The sequence below is a fragment of the Solea senegalensis genome, linkage group LG4 (assembly GCF_019176455.1).
Source record: "Solea senegalensis isolate Sse05_10M linkage group LG4, IFAPA_SoseM_1, whole genome shotgun sequence".
Taxonomy (NCBI): domain Eukaryota; kingdom Metazoa; phylum Chordata; class Actinopteri; order Pleuronectiformes; family Soleidae; genus Solea; species Solea senegalensis.
Genome location: NC_058024.1, coordinates 4752369 through 4773417, shown reverse-complemented (window position 1 = coordinate 4773417; position 21049 = coordinate 4752369). Strand labels below are relative to the sequence as shown.

Genomic DNA, 21049 nt, shown 5'->3' with positions numbered 1-21049 from the left:
GACAGACAGACGATGGAACCACACCACAGTAGCACCTCAGGGAAACTGAAGGTTCTCATTAGCATTACAAATATTTACTGTTGAAACATGGCAGTGCAAAATAGTGGCGTCTGTAAAGCAACGTACATTTTTCACACTGGGAGGCCTTTGCTTCAAGTACGCATAAAATTCTTATTTAAATTTAAAATTATTTTTGTTTTTAATGCAATTACACATTTATACAAACATATATAAGGGAGCCCTCCTAATGTTACACACTGGACCTTTATATATTCCATATGTTATAATAATTACTTTAAGCAGCACATTTGTGCATGTGGGAATTTTGTGGTGTATCAAGTTCACCAGGCTTTGAGTGATTGGATACACATGTACACATGTGCTGTTTCAGGAATTTACCTGTCTACTGCTTTTCTTCTTTTAATAAGAATTTACCACATGTTCCAAACACTCTGTGCACTGCTTTATTAAAACAAGACTTCCTAAGGTTACTTAATACTTAAGAAGTACCACATACTTGGTATTTAAACTTGTGTACTCTCTGTGTACACACAGAGTAGGGATTTTGGGTGGGTTATGGGTGTGTGATGATGGCAGATGCACTGACATTATCATTATTTAAATACTGAGGGGAGGAGCCTGTAGCAGAGTGTGGGAATGACCTTTGCTCTGGAATTCAACAAGTTCAACAAAAGCTTTGGTTCTGCCTGTCATTGATTGAGGTCACACTAAGGCTAGTGACCTATAAAATTGTTGTCAGACTGACACCATCAAGCGGCTCTGTTATGTATGTAGTTTTATTCTGGAATTCTTTGGTATTTACAGTAGATAAAGCAGCTGCTGTTACGGAAAGGATTACTGGTAGAACAGCTCCTGCAGGTCAGGCAGAATGTCGAGAGGAGGGAGTTCACCTTTGTTTCAACCACAAACATGCTTCCCTGCAGCTGCTGGAGGAGGATGTTTGATCCCTGGGAGAAGGGAGTTGAAGTTCCTTTTCAAACCTCTCTGACTCACTCTGGTTTTCTATTTTGTCTGTGCTCATTCAAATAGTTTTTTCTCAAAATTTTACCAAAATTCCCTTGCAACTTTAACTAACTTTTAACTTTATTGCTCTGCATGCTCGTCATTTCTCATTTGTTTTCAGAGAAACAAATCATATTTAGCACTTAAAACAATAAAACAAATTGAAAATATTTTGCATAAAATACACATTATTTGTGTATTTTGCAGACAGGTGCTGATCTGTACAAACAAAGTCAGCAAACAAAAAGAGCTTTTAACAAAACATTGTGCTGAATATGTGTATGGATATGTTTGCATGGGCATGTTTAATACTTTGAAAATGACACTCAGGCAACATGCTAATGTGAACTGAGGTACAGTAGAAACACAGCAGACAGTGCCAGTCTCCTAGCAACGCAATAAATACATGAATATGACGAGGATGACAGGTTCACTGAAATATGTTGTGGATGTGTCAATAGGAGGTGGAGGTTATAATTGCAACATCGCAGCTGCTGCTGTTGCCGTTGTGCTGAATGTATAACATACAGCAAACCATAAGGCTTTGTATTTGTATTTTCTAATGTGGGCCTACATCTCAGTTTAAATGTGATGGGCTTCATCGTAAGACATCACCATGGCAACTGCAGCCTGTGGAGCAGTTGGTTGGGTAGTAACCTGCTTTCAGATAGCCAATCAGATATCACCTGCTTCATCTGAGTTTGATTTGATTGGATAGATTGTGGATGTATGTGCGTGTGATGTTTTTTCTTTTGCTTGTTTGTATGTTTTTATTTTTGTGTAGATGTTTATTGTACATTCTGATGTTCTGCTGTTCCTCTCATTTCTTATTCAGACTTGGATGAGGAAGAACACCTGATAGTGACTGCTCCTGTCGAGGATCAGGATAGTTTCCCCAGCCACAGCATGGGTCAAGATGAGCCTGCAGTGCCCATGGGTGGGCCTCTGGAGATAAACATGCAGACGCTAGAAGCAGAACAAGCAGATGATCATCCAGAAGCTTCAGGCTCTGTTCCTGTCTTTGATTCACCATTAATGACTCCTCAGCTCTCTAAATGCACAGCACTATCCTCTGAGCTAACCCAAGCCCCAGCCCCTATCCTAGTCACTGATCCTATGCTGGATCTGGCTGCTGAAACAGCACCAACTCAAGTACCTGCCCCTGCCCCTGCCCCTGCTCCATTCTTATCTCCAGCTCCAGCACAAGCACCTGCTTCAGCTACTGCTTCTTATTCTGTTGCAGTACCAGCTTCAACTCCAGATCCAACCCAAGTACCACACTCAGAACTGAACAGTGAACCTGCACCCTACCGATCTCTGGAGCCCCCAGAGGAAAAACGTCATGCTGTTTCAGAATCAGAGTCCAATGGCTCCCAGTCAAAGCCTCAAAAGACTAAAACCAACAAATCTAAGAGTCCATCTCTGAAAACAGATGCTACATTGAACGAGATCACTCAGACAAATGAGGAACAAGAACGTCCGGTTCCAAAGGCCACGTACAACTTTGACCCTGACCACCTAGATAACATCTCTAACCCTTTTACCAGGGGTGGATCCAAAATACCTAACTCTCCTTTAGAGGAGAAACCTCATGCTGTTTCAGGACCAGAGTCCAGTGGCTCCCACAAACACACAGAGCCTACTGAAAAGACTAAAACCACAAAAACCAAGCCTGCTTCTCTGAAAATGGAGGATACATTGAGTGAGATCACTCAGACAAATGAGGAACACGAACATCCGATTCCAAAGGCCACGTACAACTTTGACCCAGACCAGCTAGATAACATCTCTAACCCTTTTACCAGGGGTGGATCCAAAATCCCTAACTCTCCTTCAGAGGAAAAGCCTCCTGCTATTTCAGAACTAGCGTCCAATGACTCCCCCAAACAGTCAAAGCCTACTGTAAAAAAAACTAAAACCAGCAAATCTAAGCCTCCATCTTTGAAAATGGATGCTACATTGAATGAGATTGTTCAGGCAAGTGATGATCAAGAACATCCTGTTTCCAAGGCTACATATAACTTTGAGCCTGACCAGCTGGATGACAGCTTCAACCCTTTTACCATGGGTGGATCCAAAATCCCTAACTCTCCTTCAGAGGAAAAGCCTCCTGATATTTCAGAACTAGAGTCCAATAGCTCCCCCAAACAGTCACAGCCTACTCAAAAGACTAAAACCAGCAAATCTAAATCTCAGTCCCTGAAAACTGATGCTACATTGAGTGAGATCTCTCAAGCAAATGATGGAAAAGAAATTATGTTTCCCAAGGCCACATACAACTTTGACCCTGACCAACTGGATAGCAGCTTTAACCCCTTGACCAAGGGTGGATCCAAAATCCCTAACCCTCCTTCAGAGGAAAAGCCTTTAGAAGCTATTTCAGAACCAGCATCCAATGACTCCCCCAAACAGTCAAAGCCAACTCAAAAAACTAAAACCAGCAAATCTAAGCCTCCATCTTTGAAAATGGATGCTATATTGAATGAGATTGTTCAGGCAAATGAGGAACAAGAACTTCCAGTTCCCAAGGCTACATACAACCTTGACCTTGACCAGCTGGATGACAGCTTTAACCCCTTTACCAAGGGTGGATCCAAAATCCCTAACTCTCCTGCAGAGGAAAAACCTCCTGCTATTTCAGAACCAGCATCCAATGACTCCCCCAAACAGTCAAAGCCTACTCAAAAAACTAAAACCAGCAAATCTAAGCCTCCATCTTTGAAAACGGATGCTACATTGAATGAGATTGTTCAGGCAATTGATGAACAAGACCATCCTGTTTCCAAGGCTACATACAACTTTGACCTTGACCAGCTGGATAACAGCTTCAACCCTTTTACCAAGGGTGGATCCAAAATCCCTAACACTCCTACAGAGGAAATACCTCCTGCTATTTCAGAACCAGCATCCAATGACTCCCCCAAACAGTCAAAGCCTACTCAAAAAACTAAAACCAGCAAATCTATGCCTTCATCTCTGAAAATGGATGCTGCATTGAATGAGATTGCTCAGGCAAACGAGGACCAAGAACATTCTTTTTCCAAGGCTACATACAACTTTGAGCCTGACCAGCGGGATGACAGCTTTAACCCCTTGACCAGGGGTGGATCTGAAATCCCTAACTCTCCTTGTGAGGATAAACCTCATGTTGTTTCAGAACCAGAGTCCAATGGCTTCCCCGAACAGACAGAGCCTATTAAAAAGACTAAAACCATCAAATCTAAGCCCCCATGTCTGAAAATGGAGACTACTTTGAATGAGATTGCTCAGGCAAATGAGGAACAAGAACTTCCAGTTCCCAAGGCCACATACAACTTTGACCCTGACCAGCTAGATAACAGCTTTAACCCTTTTACCAGTGGTGGATCAAAAATTCAGAACTCTCCTCCACCATGTGGTTCTAACTCTTTACCACGGCTTGAGCCACTTGGTAGCTCATTACCTGTCTGTGAGCGCAGCACAGCAGCAGAATCAGAGGTGATGGAGCCTTCATCCGAGACAAAACCTGTGATGTTGGAGTTTAGCCTGGATGAGGGGAAGGTCAGCAAGCCACCTCCGAGGAAACTGGGTGGAAAAAAGACAACCAGCAAATTTGGAGCTAAGAAGCAGAGGCCCAAAGGATCAGAGGCTTCATGCAAACCTGCACAAGAACCTGCAGTGTCAGAACCAGCATCTCAACCAATACCAGAACCAGCATCCCAGTCAAGATCAGAACCAGTTTCAGATCCTCTTCCAGAAACTGCTTTGCCAGTTTCAGAAAATTTAGAAACTCTGAACCTTGACGATATTCCCACTAAATCAGGAGCATATAACTTTGATCCCACTCAGTGGGACGATCCAGACTTCAATCCGTTTGGTAGTAATAGCAAGGTTAGCAGCTCTCCGGTGCTTCCTAAGGGCTCCTACAGCTTTGACCCAGACACTTTTGATGACTCTGTGGACCCTTTTAAACCCTCCAAGAGCCTGAGCACAGAGGATTCATCTAGCAGTGCTGCTCAGCCTGAGAAGATGGTGAAAGATGGAGGCAAACAGAAAGCTGGGCACTTGTCCGGTGAGAAGAAAGTGAGGCAGATTCCCAAAAAAGGCAAAGAGAAGACAATTACGTAAGTCAACAGAGATGTTACCTGAGATTTAATTTCCTTTCTTATGTTTGTAATCTTGCTTTTCGCCTCTGAGGTTAAAAAAAAATGTCATTCTCTATGTTTGGTTGAGGGAGTATGGAGGCCTACCAAGCAATGCTGTGAAATATGGCAAACACTTCACACTACATACTGACCATTCATGCTATTGCAAAATAGGTTATATTTAGGTTGTAAGAATTGCTTTCAACTTTCCAAGGGCTGTCGGCCTCTTGTGTTTATGCTCAAATCTTTAACTATACCAAGTGTCTAACATGCTGAGCTGAACACATGTAGTCAATCACTCACTCTCCGTGGTCTTTTTCCCCCGTTCCTCATTCCCTTATGAAAACCCTCCTCATCCCTCGCCGTACCCCCCTTCATCTTCCGTCCTTCCTTTTCTTGTATGTTGCGCATCCTTCGATTTCTGCTTTCGTCCATCTCTCTTTGCCTCAGGAAATCTGAACACGTCAAGTTTCTCTGTTTTCTGTTGTAAGTACTCTCTCACTATCGATGCTGTCGTTCATGCATGCTCGCTTCCCATTTTATTCTCTCACTGTGGCATGTGCTGTGTCATGACTGACTTTTGAAGGAGAATGCATCTTCCTCAGTTTCACCTCAATCGGTAAGGCCGTTCCCTCACAGTTTAATGCGTCCTATCTTGTGGGATCCCTGTGGAAATCGGGCCCAAACAGTATGGTTAGTTGCCGCCCCTCACAGGGCCATGCAGCACAGTACAGAATTGTTTGTAGCTCTATGGTTGTAGAAGCTACAACCTTATTGTGGAACTGACATTTTGCTGATTATCGGTATAGCCATTTTATTTGTTGATATTATTAAGTAATTACAAAGTGATCTTACTGCAAATTAAAATCTGTTATGAGTTCAAATTAGGAGTCATCCAATTATCAGCCTGGCCAATTATTGAGGAAAATTTGAATTCATTATCAAACATCCATATAAATGGCAACAAAGGGACCAAATATGAAAAAAAGAATAAAAAGATATGCTATTATTTTTTGCACTTAAAGTTAAAGCACTAAAGTTCACCTAAAAACTATTGATAAATATGAAAATAAAGTTTGTTGGAGTTTGTAAAATTCCAATTTCTAAGTTTTTACCATAAGTGCGTATTTAAATATTGGTTATCAGCCTCAATACCTGCTAATAATTGGTATCAATGTCAGCCCTGAAAAACCAATATTGGTCGACCACTAATTACAATGCATAAAGTTCTATACTCTAACTCCTCTGTTTCTGTGTTCATGTGCTTTTTTGTAGGAATTCCTGCAAAGTACAGAAATATGATGAAAGCCAGTCTTTGGTGCTTGACGTGTGCAATCAGGTACTGTGTGTTTTTGGCTGTGTGTGTGTTTGTGAGAGAGAGGGAGAGAGAGAGAGAGGCCAAGAGGTTGGACAGCTGCTGAATAATAGACATTGCGGTGTCACTGCAGCAGTAAAGTGAAACATTTCAGCTGACACAACACACAGTGTCGGCAGTATCTGGCTCTAGCTTGGCACAGTGACACACCTATGACTTATCAAATATTGTGTCAAGTGTTAGTCTTTGGCATCCACATGGCTTAAACATCACCTCCTCCTCCCCCTCCCTCCTCCCTCTGAAGATATCCTAAGTACTGTATGTTGTATAGCAGCAGTTCCATGTGAGTCTTATCTTGCTGTCTTGTCTGTAGGAGGAAGACGAGGGGGTAGTTCAGACTCCAGAGATCACACAGCGGGTTCATCACGCCACAGATGAGGAGAAGTTAGCCTCCACCGGCATCACGGGCCAAATCACAGACACCCCAGACGAGAGAGGAGAACCTGAATACAAAAAAGCACCAGTACAAAAACAGCCAATCAGTGATGGTATGTCTCTCATTCAGGTTCAGTCTGTCCATATTGTTTTATATTTAAAGTCATAGTTCAGCCTACTCACCACTGTGCTGATGAATATTCTGTTTATATTAAAATAACTAAAAAATGCACTTGTATATTTAGATAATCTTTCAATTTCCAATTTCGGCATTTCCTGCCTGATAGATATTGTTCTTCTTTAACAATAAAAAAAAATAAAAACTCTAACAACTAGAAAGCAAACATTAGACTCAAGCGAGAGCGGGTGAATGACATGTGATGCACCCTTAAAAGTTATTTTTCTGAGCCATAATAATGACTTGGACAGATAACCTAAACAGAGCACTTTTATTTTTCTCACAAGATGCAGGTACACAAAATAAAAGTCATTATGACTTCTTCCCCTGCTAATTACATGCTTCAGGATGCTTCAAGACGCTGATGTATTAATACATTCTGTTTAATTTTAAAACAGCAATTAATTACTGGACATTTAGGAGAGACTTCTGTAAAAGGTCTCAGCTTGAACTTGACTTGAAGAAATGCATGTGTCTGTTAAACAGCACTACCGATTATTTTTTATCTACATTAACAGTATCTGGCTTCTGTTGTGTAACCCGAGCATGTGATGTAGGAAGGTAGTTCTGATTTTAGGAGACACAGTATAAAAGATTGTTTGAGATCAGAGGTTTCCTTGTGCATGCTGAAAGTTGAATTGTTTAGTTGTTGAATTGTAGGAGAATGAGACTGTAAGAGAGTAAGAGTTAAGAAATAAGAAAAGAGATAAGAAAAATGGAGTGTGCATGCTCAGCATAAGCCCTGTCCTCGATATAAGGAAGTTATAAATGTTGCACTGGGGAACAACTGCTTCCTACAGTGGTACATTCAAAACTGCCTGCATCAGTGTAATATACTGTAGGTATCACACCATTTTTTCATTATGAAATCGGGACACTATATTTATATTCAAAATTTAAAAATTCTTAATGCTGAAAACATTTTTTTTGCTTATTTTTGTGATGGCCATGGTCAAGAGCTAAAGAATTGTGATTCTAACTGGAAGATTTGCTGGTTCAATCTTGGGCAGGGCCAAGGGGGCTGTGGTGCCCCCTAGCAAGGCACCCAGTCCCCGGTTGCTACCCAAGGGCAGATAAGTGCTACACACTGCTCCTATGATAAGATTTTGGTTTATTTGCTTATTACTTTTGGTGGTACAGTGGCTATCATTGTTTCCTCAAAGCAAGAAGGTCACTGTTTCTGGGCCTTGTTTCTGTGTGGAGTTTGCCTGTCCTCCCTGTGTGTGCATGGGTTACCTCCAGATTCTCTGGTTTTCCTCACACTGTCCATAAATCTGACCTGACCAGGGTGTTCCCTTGCCTGCCACCCTATGCCCACTGGGATTGGAAAATACATCTAAACTAAAATGTTGTGAACATTATTTAAATTTGTTTGGGGACCCAGAAAATCTCTCCTGTGGTCCATCTGTGGGTCCCAACCCAGTCTTTGGGAATCACTGCCTTACAGACAGTTTCAGTGAATCTCAACGATAATGTCTTTTACACGACTTAAATATATAGTACAGTAAATATATCCGGGAATTATGAATTATGTGTTTTTTTTCTTAAAGATCCTGAGCCCAAGCTTTCCAGACACCAGGAGGAGAAGGAGACATGTAGCCTGAAAGATGATATAGTGAGTACATCAATATTTCAACATTACCAGCTTGTTTTGCACCAACTGCACTTCATCTCAGTGGGTAATAAGGACAGTTGAGGTGGGAGTGGAGTCATGAGGCTTTTTTATTTTATTACAATAAATATTATAAATTGTAAGTTATAAATTGATTAAAACAATTAACAAATATAAACGTCATTGTTATGTTAATATGGTAACACAAATCTTAGGTTAATGATTGACTGCATTAGCATGCTAATAGTGTTTAGGCTAACGATTAACTGCATTAGCATGCTAATAGCGTTTGTGTTATTATATTAACATATCAATGACGTTTATATTTGTATATAATATTAGCTCCTAACGTTAGCACTTATTGCTACCTTTGTTTGGTCACTCAGTAACAGTTTTTTCATGCTAATAAGTTATATTATTTCTTTCTTGTGTTTCTGTATATTACAGTTTGACTCAAAGTCAACACATAGTGGGAACAGTGCAAACACTTCTTGAATTCTGAGCCTAATTATTTGTGTCATAGCAACATTTGACCATATTTATTATTATATTTCATTGTTTCTAACCACACATACATATCTTTCATTTTTTATCATTAAAACCCAAAGAAATAAAGCAGTTATTATCTGAAATGAAAGGTAATAACAGTAGATCAGTGGTAGAGGGAGCTGTCTATATACGATATAATAAAAGTATATCGTGATAAGATTTTCCACATATCGCCCAGCCCTAATGTGCTCAAACACTGGTGCTGCCACCCATAGAAAAACTGAGCCATGTGCTTTATACTTCTAGATTAATGTGCAATATTTTGCACTCATTGTAATACTTGCAATATGTTTCTACAAGAAATGTTTTTTTTTGTTTAATGTTCAATTATTTTATACAACTTACTGGAGCACTTTTAGGTACTTTTTGTAAATTATCTTACGTCACTGGTAATTGACGTAATAAAATTTTTCTACGTGTTTTGCAGAGCGAGATATCCATGAAGCCAACAACAAAAGTGACCAGCAGTGACGCAGGAGACGCAGGCGCACTGAGCCAGGACACCGTACCTCTGAGTGAGATGGACAAGGCAGCAGTTCTCACTCTGATCAGAGAAGAGGTGCGTGTCACTCACTCCTACTAACTAAGTGAAGTGAATGTGGTGGTGATCACTGTTTTTAACTTAAATGTGAACATACTCTATCTAATTAGCAGGGCTGGGACAGTATGCTTCTGTCGCAATTCGAATGTTGGTGCAGATTTGGTTTGTGTTTGTGATTGGAAAATACTTGATTACGCTTGATACATGATACGTGATTTTCTTGTCCTCTTTTGGCCAAAACTAATTGAGCTGGAGAAAATGACTATAACTAATGTACAACAAAATTATTATTATTAAAGTAACTGCTACATTTAGCTGTAAAATATCAGTCCAAGTAGAAAATCTACTCCTCCTCTGTGGCTTTTTCCTCACTCGTTTTGAGGGTCTAAGGACAGAGGGTCTCTTGCTGTACAGACTGTCAAGCCCTTTGAAGCAAATTGTGTTAGGGATGTTGGCATGTACAAAGTGGCAATTGTACATTTAGCAGTTTCTGCTCATCAAGCTTATAGAAGTATCACAACATGGGGAGAAATCTAATTTAAAATAGGGTAACACTTTATTTTGATTTTCCATTGTTGAATCTCTATTAGTAATCACCAGGTATCCAGTATCATGTCAACAGACAATGAGTTGACACTTATTGACCTGCTAAGTGATGTATTCTACTGGCAGTTAGGTAATTGTATAAGTTGTGCTTTACAGATTCAGATTCTAACCCTAAACAAAGTGTCTGTTGACTGTACTGTTTTTGCAGTGTTATTAACCATCATCTTATCAGCATCTTATTAGTTGACTTATTACTGCCGATCAGCATATGATCACATATGAGGGATTCTTAGTTGATTATCTGTTGACAATAATGTTTGCTGTCAAGTAAACATCAAATCATCGATTGGGTGACAATTAATTGCTTATTTGTTGACAGTCATTGACAATCAACAGGCAATTAAGGGAAACTACACTTGCATCTGTAAATGTGTCTCAGGAGCATCTCATTAAGGTGAAATACAGTTGAGAACACAAAAATGTTATCTTCTTATATTTTATATAATTTAGTCATAATTTCACTTCACTGCTGCTGGACTTGTGCAATGCATGTGACAAATAAATCTTTTGAATCTTCAATATAAATAAGTTAACTGATGATGTGTTGACAATGATAGTGAATACCTGTTGATTACTTGCAGAGAAAGTCAAAAAATGCACATAATATATTGATTTAAAAAAAGGTTTATTTCTTGTCCTCTCTGTGTCTTCTGTGAAGATCATCACCAAAGAGATCGAGGTCAGCGAGTGGAAGAGAAAGTACGAGGAGAGCCGAGCTGAGGTTTTTGAGATGAGGTATGAAGCTTCACCAGTATACTTTGCTTCAAATGCACAGATGTAGAAACATATAAGATTGTCCTGACAGAAGACTTGCTTTTCTCTCCTATCTTGACAGGACAATTGTTGGAGAATATGAGAAGACAGTCGCACAGATGATTGGTAATATGCTGCCACCTGGTGGTGGTCGTTTTTACATGGTCTTGCTTGTATTTCACCTTGCATCTATTAGGGCATCTATTTGCATCTTGCATCTATTTTAAGCCTAAAATAACATTACACATTCATTAAGGTCAAATTGTTTTATTTTGACGTGGTCGTCTTCTTGCAGTCAAACACAGAGCAACTTTCTGATCTTATATTTATTCTGTGTGCTTCAGATCGTTTTGACGATATATTTATTCTGTGATGCCACTTGCATTCAGCAGTGCTGGTGCTAATTGCGCCAGGTGCCTCCTTAAATATTAAGATTATTAATATAATATTAGTAATATTATTTGTCCAGTGCAAAACTTGCTTGGCAACATTATTTTTGCAAATTTGGCTTATTTTTCTTTTTGATGAGGTTAAAAATGTTAGTGTGTTCATGCTCGAGGCTGAGCTCATTCTGTGACTCCTGCAGAGGATGAGCAGCAGCAGAAGAGCCTGTCGTGCAGTAAGTCAGTGAGGCAGGTGACCTTAGAGCGAGATCAGGCCGTGGATGACCTCAACTCAGTGGAGCGCTCCTTGGCTGACCTCTTCAGGAGGTATGAGAACTTGAAGGGAGTCCTTGAAGGCTTCAAGAAGGTCAGTGGAGCTACTAACTCCCATCATTATTATTATAACAGCACATTACATATTAATGACTGTACATACATCTCTCCAGAATGAGGAGGTGCTGAAGAAGTGTGCACACGACAACCTGATGAGGCTCAAGCAGGAGGAGCAAAGGTACCAAACGCTCAAGGTGCACGCTGAGGAGAAACTGAACAAGTAAGTGTTGAGTGTTTGATGAATAGAGAAAAAGTAGAGTTTCAAGCTTATTCCAACAATCTCCTTCGATGTCTGTTTGTCTGTCTATCCCATTTCTGCGCACAGGGCTTATGAAGAGATAGCCCATATGCGTGCTAAGGCCGACTCTGAGGGTGTCGCACTGAGCGCCAGCCTGAGGAAAGAGCAGATGAAGGTGGAGTCACTTGAAAGTTCAGTGCATCAAAAGGTGAGGTGACAAAGGAAGAGTGGGCAAAAAAAAGAGGTCAAATTTGGGCTTAAGGTTTTAGCCCAGGGTTTCATTTAATGACCTCCTGCTCCATTCCTATTCTTATGTTACATTTGTAAATCTCTTATTTATTTGTCAGTTTAGTTAAGTTATTGTCACTCAGTTGTCTGTTGTCCATGTCCTGTCTTGTTTGAAGTGAAGTACACAGAGGTTATAAAACTAGGTTATAATAGTTTGGGATTTTTCATTAGTTTTAGAATTTATTGACCTCTTTGTTTATAGAATGAGTTAGTTTTAATTACTCTTTAGAGCAGGTTTGCTAGTTTTTAGTATTTGATTTTTTTTTGTAAATGCTTAGTTTTAGTTTAGTTTTTATTAACAAGATTTTAATTGTGAAATATTTCCAGGACCAATGTATGCGTATGAGGTATGAGGTATCACTATTTCTCTCTAGATATATACACAGGTTTACATCAGAAAAAGTGCTTTAGGGTTTTATTTAAACTTTTCATTTATGACCTACCAGCAGAGGTGCACCTCATCTGATTTTCTGGCTATGTCAAAACTCTTTGTTTCAAAGTTGATTTAATGATGTATTTATTTAGTTATTTAACATGTGTATGCCAGCTGAGAGCAGATTTTATGAATACACACTTGCTAACATGGAATTGAACACTAGGGGGCAGTGGTTAATTGACCAAAACTGCTTTGCAGTTGAAGTGAGATGAAAGTGAGAGTGTACATTGACTTCTCTACAGCTACATGAAAACACTTTCTCTGCTTAGAGATTGAGAGTCTTTAACTGTGCCTTCAACGTGAGTCACTTGTCTATGTCCTGACATGGGTGTTGATTGATAACAAGAGTCTCTGTCTCTTCCAGAATCAAGAGATCGAGGAGCTCACAAAGATCTGCGATGAACTGATTGCCAAATTGGGAACAAACTAAGACTCTGACTGCAGCATGCGGTGTAACTTCTGTACATGAGCACACGTCAGCACATCTTTCTGTCAGCACACCAGTTTAAACAAAAGAGATATTATTGAAATACAAGAATGTTGCACTCGCTCAAATTATTATCAGGCTGAAATATGAAACCAGGGGAAAAAATATGTAAATAAACAAGCACAACGTTATCATAATGGGTATTTTAAATATTGTGAAGGAGAGAAGGTAATGGTAATATTCCACCTATTAATTATTGACTTGACTTTATTGACTTTATTATTGATTATTTAGTTAAAGATTTAAAGAATGGGGTTAAATGGTTAATTCAACCTGTTATATCAGAGAATTCCCAGAATCATTTTAAATAATGTGGAAACTGTGGAAAAGAAGACATTTAAGGACAGAACAGTGTCATAAAATAAGGAACAGTTTCCAGGAAAGCTAAATCAATCCTTTGACAATGATAATTAGTGTAGTGAGATTGTTGGCATTTCCTTTGTAACACAGGTATTTCAGCTCTTCTGATTATTTTCTCTCGTTAGCACATGAGCTTCTAAAGCTGCCTTTACATTTTGCCTTTGTTGTTTCAAATACTTTGAAGTTAAAACACAACGTTTTGACATCTTGCATATTATGCTGGGTTAATTAATAATCAGACCGTATCCCAGGTTATGTAATGGTCACAAACACGAGTGGAGATGAAAATGTTCAAATTAAATCACGTGCCATATTTCTTATTCTCTCACTCTGCATTTGAGTGTGGAAAAGTCAAAACAAGCACATTCTGTCGCTGCCATGTAGATATTTTCAGGTATTTCACTTGTGAGTAAATCTTTTGCTGCTGTGCCTTTTGTTTACTACATTTAAAATCTTTAACGACTATCTACTATGTTAAGGCTTTTTTTTTTTGTTGTTTTGTTTTTTTACACTTCCTCCACACTGTGTACATATACAGTCTGAATGCTTCACCTGCAGTTACAGATCAATAAGGCATGTGCTAATATGTTGGAACTTTTAAAGTAAAGGCTTGTGTTTTGGGAGCAAATCATTATTAGGACGTAATGGATCCATAAAACATTTTCTGATCTGACATTGCTCAGATATAAATCATATATGTGTATATAGAAATGACAGTTTCCATCAGCACAATCATTTGCCAAATGTCAGTGTAAAGTGAAGTGGGTTTCAGTGTGCAGTGGTGTTACAGTGAGGTGCTTTTCAGTGCAAACCCATCGTTACACACCGTTACGTGTGAATTTTATACGTTATGGAAAGAGTATTCTGAAGTTCATTCTTAATATTTGTATAAACTGAAGATTGAAGTATATACCCAGATTATTTTGTGCATTCCTGAATAAATTTAATATCATGCCACCATCGTCTTTAATGCCTGAACTGAAGCTGTGCACGGCAAACAAGAATGTCAACACGTGTTGTTGCAGCGATGAACTCGAATCAAGTTTGGCCTTTGTTTATTCTTGCAAAGGAGCTGAGGGACAAGTTTCATCACTAGTTTGTCAGTGTACTGTTACTTCTTACAGACAATGTTTCCTCCAGCAGACAGATTCAACAAATACAAAATCGCTCTAATCTAAGAACTATCCCATTCAGTTTGGTATTTATTTGGGATAAAAATTGTATCCACAAATTTTGAAAAGAAGATACATTCATGCAACATACACTCACTGGCCAATTAATTAGGTACCACAGTTCAATTGCTTTTTAGCGGGCGACGGTACCTCAGTGGTAGAGCCAGTCGTCTTTCAACTTGAAGGGGTGGGTTCAATTCCTTGCTCTGCTAGTCTACATGCCGATGTGTCCTTGGGCAAGATACTTAAACCCACATGAGGGCTGTGTACTGTATGAAAGTGTGAGTGAATGGGTGTGAAACAAGGGCAAAACTGTTGCGCTATATAAATACAAACCATTGGCCATAATGTAAATATCTAATCAGCCAATCACATGGCACCAACTCCTGTAGACATGCTGAAGTTCAAACCAAGCAACACAAAAGAGAAGATTTAAAGGCCCAGTGTGTAAAATAAAAGATAAAATGATTGTTAATGATCACTTATTTGTGCGTATAATCCACCTGATTTAATCTTTTATATTTATATCAGCTCTACAGTGACCATGATCATGTTTTCACTAGAGCCCACAGTGGACAAACTAAACACTTTTGAGTTCTGATGCTAACTGAAGACTACATAGCTTCTCCAACACTCTTGGGAGGGAAGGGTAAGGGTGAAGGTTATTCAGCTGCAACATGCAACTTCATAAATGTTGCTGAGTTTTACCCAACTCAAATGCATTTATAAAGCTTTATAAAATGATACAGAGCATAATAAAATCACATAAAAGAAACAAAAAAATGGGAGTCCAGCTCAACCTGAGTCAAACGTCATGGAGGGGGAAAAAATAGGTTTTTAAAAACTGGGCACATCTGATGTGCCAGAGCAGGGTATTCCAAAGCCAAGGAGCTGCCACTGCAAAGGCTCAGTCAGCTTTGGTCTTTAGCTTTGTTTTTGGTTCTTCCAGTAGCAGCTGGTTAGCCCACCTAAGTGTTCTGACTGGACTGTGTAGGTGCAGCAGTTAAAACTAATAAGAGAATTTTAAAATCAAAACGCACTGATAGCCAGTGGAGTCAGGTCAATATTGGCATTACATGGTCATGATATTGCACTCACCAGTCAGAAGGTGTGCTGCAGCGTTCTGCACAGGTTGCAGACGATACATCAATGATAAAAACATGGATTACCCTCTCCAGATCTCTAGGCAGCAGGTAGCCTTTGACCTAAAAGTCAATGTTGATTGACTTTTCCAAATCACATAATTCACTTGTGTATAGAATTTAGAGGCACTATCAAAAGTCACACCAGGGTTTTTAGCAGATGAGCGGATGTTAAGCAAAGAGGGGCCAAGAAGACTAGAGGGACAGTCAGGGGCCTTGTGTCCAAAAATCATCCAGGATTTGTTTTAACTTAGTAAACAATCGAGCAGAGCCTGAACATTACAGGTTGGTTTCAAAGACAAGTAGATCAAAACAGTGCAGGCGATTTTGCATTTCTTAAAAATAGACCTCATCCAAGATGGAACCTTGGGGGACCCCGAAAATGACAGTTTACACCTGTTCCTTTAGTACTTCAGAAACTGCTGATCTATTGGACATAAATGCCTTCATTGAATCCATAAGATTCCAGAAGAGCAATGACAAATTCAGTGGGAACTCAAATAACCACTTGTTACAACCAAGGTATGAAGACGATCACCTGTGAAAACACAGAACATCAAACAAAAGCTCACCAGGTGCCGCTCCTGCCTCTGAAACTGCGGTCAAATCAGCCGCTCCTAAATGTCAAGTGCGCCGATATTCTCTCCTTTACGTTAAATTCTACACAAACGAGCCAGACCAAGCAGTCCTATTTCCGGTTTTCAAAATAAAATCTGTTACATAAATTGTTATATATTAATAATTATAAAAAGAAATCATAACAAGATAGATAATTATGTAAGGAAACATGAGTATTGATAAATACATGCAAATAAATGTGCAAGACAGTCAATATAAAAACAAGATGTATGACTATAATTCCACTACAGTCTATAGCTACAATGCAATTTGCTAATATTATATTTGATATAATTATGTTGAATGTAATAACAATGATAAGATATCATTTTTTTGACATAATTATAATTTCAAATTTTTCCTTTCAGTACTACGTTCCGTTCGATTTCGGTAGGACTTTATTTTGAAAACCGGAAATATGACTGCTTGGTCTGGACCGTTTGAGTAGAATTTGACGTAAAGCAGAACATTTCGGCGCACTTCACTTTTAGAAGCGGCCGATTTGACCACGGAAAGACAAGCGACGGCTGCTCTGACCGCAGTGGCTGACTGTTAGGAGTCCAGGGAGCCGAAAGAAGAAAAGGAAGAAACTGTTTCCTCCGTTTCACAACCACTTTCAGGTCAACCCTGCATGGGCCGGAGGGGCGGGGCCAGGATGCTGAGGCGGCCGCTGATTGGCTCCTCTCTGTGGTGAGGAGTGGGACGGGAGCGCGTTGCCAGCTGTGAGGGGAGCAGAGAGAAGAAGAGAAGTAAAGGGACAAAGACTCATATCATCATCTATTATAGAGTTGTGCGTGCAGGACAGAGACTTTTGAGGCTTCACTGCGTCTCGTGTCAAAGTAAGTGCTTCTGCTCATTTTCATCATAGCTCAGGTCAAAGTTCAACACTCATTGGTGGACGCTTCGCACGTGCATGAATGTGTGAAAGTTTGGAGATGATTTGCATACGGTCTGGATTTATTATTTTTTAAATTATATATTATTTTAAATATAAAATAGTATTTATTTCAGTCTCCCCATTTTAACATGGAACATAAACAGACTGGACACTCTTCTGACATTTTCATGGTCGATTAATCTGTAGGTTGTTTTCACGATTAATCCATTCGCACGTGCAGGAATGCAGTGGAGTATTTTGAGACTGGAGATGATCTGAAATCTGTCTAATATTATGTATAATATTGTGTTTCTTTATGACTTTGATGTTGCACATAAACATAATGTGCATTGTTCCACAAGTCATTTGCTTTGATTTGACATCCTGTGGTTGTTCCTTCAGTTAAGATTTAATCTCAATTTTCGATGAATTGATTTGTTCCAAGCCTCAGAATGATCACCACAGATATTCAAGTGTTTTACTGTCTTTGCTTTAAGAAACCAGAACATGTTCAAAATGTAGTGAAGTTTTGTTTTAATTATAAAAAAACAAAACTAAGTGGTTAAGTAATAAATTACGAGTTGATTGGTTGGAGCCCTTTGTAACATGAGCTACTTGTGTGTTCCTTTATGTGAGCGTCAGTCTGTGGTGTGCAGTCATCCCTGAGGTCTTTCTTGTGCTTCTCTCTGAGGATATTTGAAGGGCTAGAGTTGATACTTGATGCACGATTTGTGCTTTTTGCATTTGAACAGTGCACAAGACAAACGCATTACATTTGACTGACAAAGTCCTGGGCTACCTTTCATTGTTGAGACTTTGTTTTTTCTTCTTATGCAAGCCTTGCATGTATATTTAATAAGTGGGCGTGTCTCCACTGGTTTTTGTAAGAACTATGTATAGATCATACACAGCACCAGAGAACTTTGAATGTTTCCCATACGTTTCTGTGGCGTTGACATGAGTGATCGGACAGATGTTTGCTCACTCACTCACTCTCAGCGTTCCGTGTGACGTCAGGAGACCAAATCAAAGCAGCTTCCTCTGACTTGTGCCCTTCTCACAGGAAGATAAACCACATATTTCACTCTCAGGGTGAAGTGATGTCTAACAGTTTATTGAGTGTGCGCTACAATGGCTTTTTTTTAAAAGCCTGCTCACTTTGCAGTTTGTTGGCTGTTACTATGACGTCAACTCGGGAAGCACACCCGCACCCACACCCACCCTCAACTACACACATGGAGGTCTCCTTACTTTCACTGTCCTTCTCCTCTCCTTTTAACTCCAGTCACATTCCTCCCTGGGGGCTTCGAGACACTTTTTGACATTTTGATGGTTTGCTTTAACTTTCCCTTATGTCATGCAGCCTCCAGGCACAGTTGAGGAGATAAACGAGAGGGGCAGCACCCACCCTGAAGAAGCCCTCATTTGCTCCACATTAAGCTGTCAGAAAGACAGAGAGGAATCCTTGTCTCAGCAGACACATAGAAACCTTCACTCGTCCTCCAGCCCTCTCCAGATCCTGCTCCTTCTCTGCTTTGTTGGCAGTCAAATGTATGATCACTATTCGTTAAGACATTCTCAAAATGCTACTTGTGGTTTCAGAGAGGCCTGTGAGGGGCCTCTGGAAGTCTGATGATGGCCAAATCAAACTGCAGGATTGTATAAGGCAAACTGCAGAGTACCACTAATAACTGTCTGCATCTCTCTGAACATTCAGCTCACAAATTAGGATTTGAGAAAATAAATGTTACTAAAGTCATCTTGGAAGGTCAAAACATACAAAACCTAACAACTTAAAACAGGCTGTGATGCTGATATGGACATTTTTGATCCGGAAATACCATTTGAGATGTGCCTGATCTCCTTTTGAACAAAGGGACATCTCATTAAGTGACACCAGGTGTGGTCATCTGCTTCAAGGTTTGATGTGTTTTGCATTCAGCGATGGTTATTTGAGTCACTGCTGCACGTTACTGTTGCCTCTCTATCATCTTGAACCAGTCTGCTTTCCCTGACATCAAAAAAAGGCATTTTCACTGGATATTTCTTCTGGCCCATTCTCTGTAAACCCTACACATTGTGCTGTGTGTGAAAATCCCAGTATATCAGCAGTTTCTGAAATACTCAGACTAGCCCATCTGGCACCAACAACCATGCTATGTCCAAAGGCAGTTAAACAAAATTTTTCTTTCCCATTTTGAAGCCCAGTTTGAATTTCATTCGGTTTTCTTGACCATGTCTACGTGCCAATATGTTGGCACGTAGACTCTTGGCTGAATAGATATTTGCGTTAACAAGCAGTGGAATATGTGTACTTAATAATGTACTGGTGAGTGCACAATAAAGGATCTTACACTTTTATATAGTATATATCAATGCATTTACAACAACGATAATATAGTGATAATATAGTAAATTATAGATATTATCTATATCATAGTGTCATAGATACAGAGTCTTGTATGTTATATTGATTCAATATTTAAAGAGCTTTAAAGCTAAAGGTCTGTTAGCTGTGTCTTTAGAAACAATGGCACACGTATGATGTTTTAAATGGTAAATATTAGAGGGAAATTTAACCATTGATTGTTTGATATAAAGTGAGTAAATAAAGTGAATACAGACAAAGCTGTCCGCTAATGGTAGAGTTAGACTGTGTTTCCTTCTTTTTACAAAGAAGGAAAACACACTTTCTTTTTGAAAGGACATTTAAGAACAAATCATTGACTGTTGAGTAGACTAAGAATTGTTTCGGACGCAGCTGGATAAACATCATCAGCATAATGTAATGCCAGCCGTCTTTTGTCCTATTATCTCTTCTTCAGGTCTCTGGGTTTTCCTCCATCCTCCTGCATCATGCTGCACCTAGTTTCCATTCACTGTGTCTCATTTGCTTTGCTGCTCATGTGGACTCAGTGCAGCGCCCAGTCAGACTCTAGCACTGCTGGAATCCAGCTGCGTCTGGCTGGGGAGAAGAGGAAACACTACGAGGGTCGGCTGGAGGTTTTCTACAATGGAGAGTGGGGGACAGTGTGTGACGATGACTTCACCATATATGCCGCCCAAGTGGTGTGCAGAGAGCTTGGCTTCCTGAATGCTGATTCCTGGTCGCCCTCTGCCAAGTATGGTAAAGGAGAAGGTAAGAAAATGTGGTTTAAAAGTTAAAGGAATACTTCACCGATTAGCATTTAGCTTTGTATTACTAGAATAGGGGTAGTCAGTCAGTCATCATCTAACCGCTTTATCCTCCACCAGAGGGTCGCGGGGGGTGCTGTGCCAATCTCAGCTACATCGGGCGATAGGCGGGGTACACCCTGGACAGTTCGCCAGTCCATCGCAGGGCCACACACAACTAGAGACAAACAACCATTCACTCACACTCACGGTCAATTTAGAGTGTCCAATTTTACCTAATCCCCACATTGCATGTTTTTGGACTGTGGGAGGAAGCCGGAGTACCCGGAGACAACCCACGCACACACGGGGAGAACATGCAAACTCCATGCAGAAAGGCCCTTGTTCCAACCGGGGCTCGAACCCGGGTCTTCTCGCTGCAAAGCGAAAGTGCTAACCACTACA

General features: G+C 39.9%; 2 protein-coding genes across 3 annotated transcripts in view; both read left to right on the top strand.

Annotated features, from left to right (window-relative positions):
• Positions 1 to 14618, top strand: part of LOC122767702 (transforming acidic coiled-coil-containing protein 1-like) — a 31188-nt gene extending 16570 nt beyond the window's left edge. For both annotated transcript variants that reach the window (XM_044023146.1, XM_044023145.1), the window contains exons 3-13: positions 1859 to 5126; positions 6423 to 6486; positions 6836 to 7010; positions 8626 to 8690; positions 9664 to 9795; positions 11042 to 11118; positions 11219 to 11262; positions 11723 to 11886; positions 11966 to 12072; positions 12178 to 12298; positions 13179 to 14618. In XM_044023146.1, the coding sequence (XP_043879081.1) occupies positions 1859 to 5126; positions 6423 to 6486; positions 6836 to 7010; positions 8626 to 8690; positions 9664 to 9795; positions 11042 to 11118; positions 11219 to 11262; positions 11723 to 11886; positions 11966 to 12072; positions 12178 to 12298; positions 13179 to 13244 (4283 nt within the window). In that variant the 3' untranslated portion in view covers positions 13245 to 14618. The remainder of the gene's footprint in view (positions 1 to 1858; positions 5127 to 6422; positions 6487 to 6835; positions 7011 to 8625; positions 8691 to 9663; positions 9796 to 11041; positions 11119 to 11218; positions 11263 to 11722; positions 11887 to 11965; positions 12073 to 12177; positions 12299 to 13178) is intronic.
• Positions 14619 to 17306: 2688 nt separating this feature from the next.
• Positions 17307 to 21049, top strand: part of loxl2a (lysyl oxidase-like 2a) — a 39291-nt gene continuing 35548 nt past the window's right edge. Inside the window, exons 1-2 of the mRNA XM_044024341.1 lie at positions 17307 to 17432; positions 20296 to 20609. Coding sequence (XP_043880276.1) covers positions 20327 to 20609 — 283 coding nt within the window. The 5' untranslated portion in view covers positions 17307 to 17432; positions 20296 to 20326. The remainder of the gene's footprint in view (positions 17433 to 20295; positions 20610 to 21049) is intronic.